The 9,832-nt window shown below is 42.4% G+C and overlaps 1 protein-coding gene across 1 annotated transcript; it reads right to left on the bottom strand.

Moving 5' to 3' along the window:
* Positions 1–4,014: 4,014 nt before the first annotated feature.
* LOC117559521 (zinc finger BED domain-containing protein 1-like) lies at positions 4,015–6,479 on the bottom strand. Its single transcript, XM_034236314.1, has 2 exons — positions 5,944–6,479; positions 4,015–4,775 (listed from the first exon to the last, which is right to left on the bottom strand). Exons 1-2 carry the CDS (start codon positions 6,385–6,387, stop codon positions 4,356–4,358), a joined length of 864 nt encoding a protein of 287 aa, XP_034092205.1. The 5' UTR covers positions 6,388–6,479; the 3' UTR covers positions 4,015–4,355.
* Between the last annotated feature and the right edge of the window lie 3,353 nt (positions 6,480–9,832).

Below are 9,832 nucleotides of genomic sequence, written 5' to 3'. Positions count from 1 at the left end.
CTTTAAATATTTTACCATGTTTATATGCAAATGAAGAACTCTCACTGGTTCAGAACCTTTTTCCTAAAGTGAGTCTCTTTTCTTTTCTGACATTATGGGTATTTCACTTTATATTAAATACATAACAATAAGAGTGCATTACATCTAATACACTTCACTATGAATCCAGAACAATACAAATGCAGGAGTATGGATACAGCGAGATGTGTGCATGCATTTGGAGCAGATTTGGGCAGAATCCAGCAGAGTGGACCGTGCTGTTCATCCTATGTAATCTATATGTAAAGATACAAGTCTATATATTTAACATAAAGCTGTGAAACAATCTCAATAATTGGCAGCAAAAATGTAAGGTTTTTTTAATTGACATAAAAGGACACATGTTGAGATAGGAAGTTCTAATATCTTAAGTGAAGAGCTTGAATATTAAAAAACACAAACTCTTTTGGCTCCTTCCTGTCTTTCTACTTGGTCTTTCTTGGCTTTGTACTGGCTATCTTCTAGCTCTATTCAGGTTTTTGGAGTTCTATACGGACTATCTACGGGATCCATCCACTATCTATTGTCTCTGTCCAGTGAATTACACTTTTGTTACTGGAGCAGGTAAAGCATACAACAGATACTTTCAGCATTATCGGAGCACAAAGTGGAAGCTTGGATGAAACACAGCAGACTTCTAAACAATGAACACCCGCAACTTGGAAGAACTAAAGTTGGGTTTAATGCGTTCTAATATTGCAATGCAAACCCATGATGTAATGACAGTAATTAAGAATAATTTAGTCATTGAATGCTCATTTCAGTAGATGTATTCAAACAAAACATAAACATATTGGACATGGCCTCAATACTGTAACCTCTTCACATTCTGTTGAAATGATCAATTACTAGCCATATCTTACATATTGCTGTTTTGAATCATTAATATGTGAATGACAGTTGAACTGGATGATGTAACATGTATGCCATCTACTGGAAAGAAGACGTATCGCACTGTTGGCGTTGTTTAGACAACAACAACGGAATGAAGCTCTCATTTCATAAACAATATTTGAGTACAGACACCGTCCTGCAGAGAGCACACTACCCAACAGCACGTTTTTGGTCTAGCATCACTTTACAAAACATTTGCATTAAGACACTAAGACTAGCTGGTCCCTTGTAAAGGTGAGTCCACCTTAAATGAGCAGTTGGTGATCAGCAGGTGAAAGGCAGGACACTGGAACTTGGTCCTGAGGAGATGTAACGATTATTAAACAAGAAATAGTCGAGACAAGGGGTCAAAGAAAATGAAGATTTGTGATTATTAGCGAATCGGTTGCAGGTGGGTGAAATCAGGCTTAGGGAGTTACGCATTACATGTAACGGCATGAGGTCATCAGGACACAAAATAGACAAATGTATTCCCTGACAGTTACAGAAGCAGCTGACGACCAACACACTTATGCCATTTAAATCTTTTCTCACAAACATTGCAGCTCTATTTTTCCTCTCCTGTGTGGACTCTCATGTGGTTCTTTAAACTATCACTCCGTGAAAAAGCTTTCTTACAGACTGAGCAGCTGTGTGCTTTCTCTCCTGTGTGGACACTCATGTGTTTCTTTAAATCTGCACTCTGTGAAAAAGCTTTCTTACAGACTGAGCAGCTGTGTGCTTTCTCTCCTGTATGGACTCTCATGTGTCTCTTTAAATGTCCACTGTGTGAAAAAGCTTTCTTACAGACTGAGCAGCTGTGTGCTTTCTCTCCTGTGTGGACTCTCATGTGGTTCTTTAAATTATAACTCTGTGAAAAAGATTTCATACAGACTGAGCAGCTGTGTGCTTTCTCTCCTGTGTGGACTCTCATGTGTCTCTTTAAAAGTCCACTGTGTGAAAAAGCTTTCTTACAGACTGAGCAGCTGTGTGCTTTCTCTCCTGTGTGGACTCTCATGTGGTTCTTTAAACTATCACTCTGTGAAAAAGCTTTCTTACAGACTGAGAAGCTGTGTGCTTTCTCTCCTGTGTGGACTCTCATGTGTTTCTTTAAATCTCCACTCTGTGAAAAAGCTTTCTTACAGACTGAGCAGCTGTGTGCTTTCTCTCCTGTGTGGACTCTCATGTGTGTCTTTAAATTTCCACTCTGTGAAAAAGCTTTCATACAGACTGAGCAGCTGTGTGCTTTCTCTCCTGTGTGGACTCTCAAGTGTTTCTTTAAATTTCCACAATGTGAAAAAGCTTTCTTACAGACTGAGCAGCTGTGTGCTTTCTCTCCTGTGTGGACTCTCATGTGTTTCTTTAAATCTCCACTCTGTGAAAAAGCTTTCTTACAGACTGAGCAGCTGAATGGTTTCTCTCCTGTGTGGACTCTCTTATGGGCCTTTAAATGCCCACTCCGTGAAAAAGCTTTCTTACAGACTGAGCAGCTGAATGGTTTATTTTCAGCACTAGGTTGTGGATCACTGACAGATTCATGTCTATTTTTCAGTGAGTTTGAGCCTGATGCAGGTTCTCTGGCCTCCTTCCAATCAGCACTGTCTTCAGTGTCAGGTTCAGAAGAGTCTTCAGTGTCGTCCTCAGTCTTTGGTTGTAAACTGCTCTCTGGATCTGAGCTCCTGGCTAGTTCTGGTCCTCGACAGTCATCTCCATCAGCTTCTGTTTCCATGTGTTCAGTTTGTGTTTGATGAGGCTGAGAGGACTGAGGTTTCTCTTCATCATCTTCACTCTTCACAGGGTCAGGAGTGAAAGTGGACTTGGTGATCTCAGCCTCCCCCAGCTCCTGAAGCTGCTCTCCCTCCTGACTGATCCTGAGTTCCTCCTGTTCCTGCTTAATGTGTGGGGGGGGCTCTGGGTCCTCCGGGTCCAGACTGGTGCGCCACTCCTGCTGGTCAGGGAGAAACTCTTCTTTAACCACCACCAGCAGCTGGACATCTGCAGGAAACAGGAAACACACAGTCAGAACAAACTGTTAAGTGTTGGCATTTAAAAATCTAATCACCATTACAATGGGAGACATTTTGCAGCCCTAATTAATGCCTTTGTTTTTATATTTTCAAATTATCTTTCTTAGTCCCACCTATCGTGTATTTGTGTTGGCTCAATTCAACTTATGTAGCCCAGCCCCTTTCCACTTCTGGCGTAGCACTAGCTGCAATGTAAACAATGAATTGTATTTGGGATCGTTCACAGATACACTACGCCTACAGTAGAGAATTACAATACTCTGTTACAAATAAAAATCCTGCATTCAAACCTTATTTAAGTAACAGTATGCAAGTATTAACAGAACATTTGACGGCACCTTCTTATGTAAAAGTAATGATGGTGCAGTAAAATGTTCCCTGACGGTGTTTAATGTATGATGTTTCTTGATTATTTCGTATGTTGCATTTTACTGCTGTACATGTTCAAAGTTGCGCTTGTATAAATGATTATAGATGAGGGAACCTGCTAAATATTAAAATGTGTGTGTTTTATATACAGTACCAGTCAAAGTTAGGACACACCTTCTCATTCAATGTTTTTTGTTTATTTTAATATGTTTCTATTCGGAGATGAACACTGAAGACATCAAAACTATGAAAGAACACACATGGAATTATCTAGTTAACAAAAAAGTGTTAAAAAAAAAATCAAGAATATGATTTTTATTTTAGATTCTTCAAAGTAGCTCCCTTTTGCCTTGAAGACAGCTTTGCACCCTCTTGGCTTCTCTCAGTCAGCTTCATGAGGTGGAAACCTGGAATGGTTTTCAATGAACACGTGTGCCTTGTCAAGAGTCAATGTGTGGAATGACTTGCCTTCTTAATGTGTTTGAGACCATCAGTTGTGTTGTGCAGAGGTAGAGTTAGTGCACAGTGGAAAGTAGGGCTGTGCATCTTCACTGGTCTCACGATTCGATTCGATTACGATTATCCTGTCAACGATTCGATTTGGTTCGATATCCCGGTGCATTTCGGTGCATAACAATGAGTTGCATCCTCAATTTTCAATATTACTGTATGGACACTTTTTCATCAATGAATACAATCAGTCAGATAAATATGAACTTTTTTTATTCTATAGAAAGTACATTACAAATCGATCAAACCACTTCTTTGTCTTCTGCTCTATAACATGGCACTTCCTAAAAGTGCCAAACATCATTATGAGTGTGACAACAGGTAGCATTGAACTACCATGTGTGTCATATCAACATGTTTATTAAATTGAAATGAAATAAATAGTATAGGCCTGGCCTACCTATAGTGTAAAAAAAGGTAAATCCTCAAAAACAAAACATTCTGCAGTGCTGTAATCTACAACAATGTTTTCAAATAGCAGCACTGGGCACAGGGCACTTCCTGAATGTGCCAAACAATAAAAACATGACTCACTGCTCAGCATTTGGGAATGTGTAGGTTCTTCTGCAAGAACACTAGTTGATCCACATGTTCTGGTTCGAGAGTGCTTCTTTTTGCGGTGACCACATCTCCTGCAGTGGAGAAAACTCGCTCTGCAGACACACTTGTGCCTGGGATACACAAGTATCGCTTTGACACCCGTGAGAGGAGGGGAAATGTGATCTCATGGACACGCCACCAGTTCAAAGGGTCCTCAGTCAGAGGGAGAGATGATGCTTTACAGTATCTCTCTATTTCCTCCTCAGCAATGGCATAGGGGGTCTTGGGTTCTGCTGTACCTTCAGTGTCAGTGAAAGACCGTCCCAGCAAACTCACGAGAAGTGATGATGATGAGGCCTTTCTTTTGGGAGCAGAAGGGCCGTCAATCACTTCTGTCCTCCTGAGTGTCCTCTCATTCTATGTTTGAACAAAATAATAGAAAATAGCATTAAAATAGCAGTTAGCACTTTCTCAGTCAATGCAACAGCTCACATCTATTCTATTCTTCAGTCTTATAGACTGCTCAACCATCACACATAATGCAATAACTGTAACCATTCTCACACATACACACAATTTTAAATGCACTTTATATACTATTTTTGATATCAATATTTTTAACTATATTATTCCCCGTATGATTGTATGTTGTCTGTCCTATTTAGGGATGGGTATCGTTTGAAATGTATCGATTCCGATTCCGATTCTGCTTATCAATTCCGGTTCTTATCGATTCCCCGTTTCGATTCCAAAATTGTAAAAGAAAGAGGTCAAACGTTTAGTTAACAAAAATATCTTTATTCTTTTCAGCTTTAACTGAAATTGTTACAAATAAAAAATATACATGCAATACAAATGTATTGCACAATAGCTGTGCTTTATTTTAACTGAGCTATGCCTGTGGCAAGCTATTAACACTGTGCCCAATTTTATTTTTTAGTGTAGTGGAGCCTCACTTCAGAGCGTTTACCGCGACCCATCTTTGGTGTTATGAAGTGACTGAGCTCGTGAACTGTCTACGGGAGGGCGGGGGGAGCCTCGCTGCGGGGCAACTGTGGACCTCTGTCGCCTGTCAGCGCAACTTACATGATGCCGTTTAAAAAAATTAAGGGCGGTGCCGGCCATCAGCGTACCGAGCCGGCCGTCAACGGCCCGCTGACGACCGGCCGTTCTGTGATTCTCCAGGTCCGCCCTGTATTCCACCGGGTCGCTGCGGTACAGACGGACCCGCTGGAATACAGGGTCTACCGCGTTTAGGAACCGTTAAGCAGAACCGAAAAGGTGTATTGTGTACTGGTACCCGGCATTTTCTTATCGGTTCTCATCTGGAACCGAGTTTCGGTTCCCAACCCTAGTCCTATTGCCATGTTTTTTAGTGTTATGTATTTGTCTGTATTTTTTGCACACCGGGACAGAGTTGCACTCTGAATCTCGTTATACTCTGTGTATAATGACAATAAAAGGCTTTAACTTAACTTTAACTTAACTTTAACTATAGAACGTTTTCACTCATTGTAGCTACTATTATTAATATTGTAAAGTTTGTTTTTATTTTATAAGTTTACATGAAACATGGTGAAAATACCTCCAAGGATGTAGCCTCCTCAGTCACTCCTCTGTAGATCTCCAATCTCTCCTCCACTGTTAGAAAAGGCAGTCCCTTAAAACGGGGATCCAGGGCAGAGGCTGTATGAAGGATCTTCTTTTCTGCCTCACCGTTGTACCTCTTCAGGAGATCTGTTGTGATGGCATTTTTGATCGCGTGGATCATCGCTGAGTCTCCAATGGTGGCTGTCATGTTCTGGAGGAGTTGTGCATTTATTGGAGCAATGAGAGACACAGTTGGATTGCTCTCTTCTGACATCAGAGTGGTTCCATCCTTCATTGGCTTTAATGCACTCACAGCGTCCTCTGCATTTGACACATCTGTTTCGTTAAGAGTGCAGAGGTCTGACTGTCCTTTTCTCACCTCTGGAGACAGCAAGGTGGCACATATTGCAGGTTGTTGTTCCAAGAACATCTCGACCATGTCGTATGCACTGTTCCACCTTGTGGCAACATCAGTTATCAGCTTATGATTTTTCAGGCCCAGACATTTCTGTTTCTCTTTCAGATAGTGGTTCGCTGTAGTGCTGCGGTGGAAGAATGTTGCAATCCGTCGGACTCGACCCAGTAGCTTAGAGAGGGTGGCCACTTTAAGCGCCCGCTGGGACGCAAGATTCAGTGTATGGGCGAAGCATTTCACATGAGGGAATTTTCCTAATTCAGCTGCAACGATCATATTAGACGCGTTGTCTGTCACCAGCATTACATCTTTGTCTGATAGCTGCCATTCTTCCACTACACGAGACAGTAGCTCCGCAACATGCGCACCTGTGTGAGACTCGTAAACAGCTCTAGTTTGCAGCAGATGCGACAAAAACTGCCAGTCCTCGCTGATGTAATGTGCCGTTACTGTTAAATAAGACTCCGTTGCGACAGAAGTCCAGGCATCACATGTTATGGCAACTCTTTTAGCTTGGATCATTGATGCCATTACCTGGGCTTTGGTTCCATTGTAGAGTGCAGGTATGACATTTTCTGTAAAGTGGCTACGTGATGGGAGCTTATACCGTGGCTCCAGCGTCTTTAACAGGTGGCGAAAACCGGCGTTTTCCACGACCGAATAAGGACGTAGGTCCTTCGCTATGAAAGCTGCCACCGACTGGGTGATTGTCTTCGCTTTCTCAGAGTTAGGCGGAAAAGTTGACAGCACCTCATCAATTCTTCGCTGGGCTGGGTCCGCTGTTCTTGGTGGCAGACGTTAGCTTCTCACAGTGAAAACGGCTAAGGTGGTTCCTCAAATTAGTGGTATTGCCACCAAGGTATTTTACTTTTGTGTGACACACTTTACACACAGCGTGCGACTTGTCCAGTTCATTTTTCCCTTTTAGTTGATAAAACCCATAATGGGTCCAGATGTCTGCTTTCAGAATACTAGGAGCGTTTTTTATTATTTGCGCACTGCTTTTGACTCCCTCCATTATTGCACTAGCTCGGTAACCCACAATGCAATGCTACGTTGCTACCGTGACGTTTTAATTTTTTTGAAAATCTTTATTGTTCAGCTGCTGCCGGAAAATCTACCACGTGAATAATCGGTTATCTTCCGTCACTGCATCGAGACCGAATCGTCCACGTCTGCATCGCAATGCATCGTAGAAACGATTATTTTCAACACCCCTAGTGGAAAGCCCTATTTGACTGCTGTTTTAATCCATATTATAGCAAGAACGACTCAACCCAGTAAAGAGAAACGACCGTCCATCATCACTTTAAGAAATGAAGGTCAGTCGATCCGTAAAATGTCAAGAACTTTGAATGTATCCTCAAGTGCAGTCGCAAAAACCATCGAATGCTATGATGAGACTGGCTCTCATGAGGACCCCCCCCGGGAAAGGAAGAGCAAGAGTTACCTCTGCTGCAGAGGATAAATACATCAGAGTTACCAGCCTCAGAAACCACATATTAAAAGCACCTCAGATTAGAGCCCACATAGATGATCAAAGAGCTCAAGGAGCAGACAATCTTAAAGGTCCCATGACATGGCCATTTCTACTGATCATAATTCCATTGTTGAGGTCTACTAGAATAGATTTACATTGTTCAATGTTCCAAAACCACATTGGTTTCTCATACAGCATCTCTGTATAGTATGTGTATTCACTCTCTGTCCTTGTTACGGTTGCTGTTTCTGTCTGCTCATTAATCTGCCTGCGAGTGTTTTCAGCTGTGCGTGTAATATGTAAATAAGCTGCGCAGTAGCCCTGACGTCATTGGCTGCCCATCCTCTGGTCCGCCTCTGAAGATGGTGATTGGATTGACGTCATCCAATCGCAGAGCACAGCCGGCACACACCTGCTGGGGAGGAGTACAAAGGCCGCGGACTATCACCACTCTGGAGGCTCTGTGATGTGGGACAGACGCCTCTAAGCCTCTTGGTGCATTTACTTGTTTGGTTGACATTTAGTGCATTTGTGTTATGTGTTAAAGTTGTACTGTTTAGCAGCGTGTTAAACCCAGTGCTTCTGTGTGTGATAAGAGATTACTGTGTACATGTGTAAATAGGTTCCAGGGTAGCGTAACGGTTAGCACCTGTCGATCAGCAGCAGCTGTGGTTTTTGCACAGCTTTTTCAGTTACATGTACCACGTTTAACGTGAGGTTTTTGTTTCCCCTTTTATTTAATTATTACTCTGTATGATCTGTCAAACTCCCTTTTGGAGTCCTCCTTTGTTTTTTTCATTAGTTAAGTCGGCGCCCTTTGGCCATTTTGTTTGTTTCAGGCTGCTTGCCTGCCATTTTGTTTCACCCTTTTACAATAAAGCCATTTATAATTATTACCAATTCCAATCTGGTCGGGACGTAACAGTCCTACACGCCTTGTTGGAGCTCCTGCTGCTCCAGCTGACTCAGATAAGGAAATATATGATACATTATGATGTGATATGCCGCGGACTGTACTGTTACTTTGATCCGGTTACTTATGTTGTGGCAGATATTTAATTAAGCTTTCTAAACGCTAATGTTATATTAGTCAGATTGCTCTGAAGATGGGAGGTGATATTCTATTAATGTTCACGTTCACACAGTCAGTTGATTTGCCGTCTTTCCTGCAATGGCAGTTTTTCTGTATTTCCTTTCTCCTGTAATATGACTCGATCGCTTTAAACTCTGCACACTGAGCTCTGATTGGTCAGCAGGCAGTGCTTTCACTGAGTTGAGCTCTTAGCCTGCAACCTAACCTGCTCCGGGGAAGGTTAGCCGCACAGCATAAGTTACCATGGAGAAGATCTAGCCTGCTAAAACGAGAACCAGCGTCGTAGGACCGGAAACACCGAGTTTTCCCTGAAGTTAGCTCGCTAAGTGAAAATCCTGCTTCGTAGTACAGTCCTCTGGTGGTCCAGTTTTTTCCCATAGGGTATTTATTTGATTTCTGGTTAGGGGAGGGAAACTCTGGGTCCTACGGCCCGTGGTGTGGCTGGCTCGGGTTACCTCCTTCTGTTTGTTTCTTTTGGCCAGTCCTCCAGACCTCTTTTCGTTTGCCGGATTGCTTGTGTGAGTAAACGGCTGTACTTCAATAAATGATCGTAATCAAGTGGTTTTTGCGTGTATTATTTTATGTTGCGGGTCTCCCCACGAGCCACTACCACAGAGTAGAGGGCGGGTCGTAAAAATAGACATGTATTTTCTGTGTTAGAGTTTTACTCTCTACTGGGTGTACTTTGAGGGTTTGTGACTCTGCAGACCGTTTGCAGAAAACGCTACATAACACACAAGGGGACGGGTAATAACAGGAAAAGCATGACATGGGACCTTTAACATGCACTGTTCAGAGGAGACAGCGTGAATTAGGCCTTCATGGTCCAATTGCTGCAAAGATCCACTACTGAGGATGAACAACAAGAAGAGGAGAATTGTTTGGGCCAAGAAACA

This window comes from Gymnodraco acuticeps, unplaced genomic scaffold, assembly GCF_902827175.1.
Source record: "Gymnodraco acuticeps unplaced genomic scaffold, fGymAcu1.1, whole genome shotgun sequence".
Taxonomy (NCBI): domain Eukaryota; kingdom Metazoa; phylum Chordata; class Actinopteri; order Perciformes; family Bathydraconidae; genus Gymnodraco; species Gymnodraco acuticeps.
This window is presented reverse-complemented; position numbering and strand designations above follow the sequence as displayed.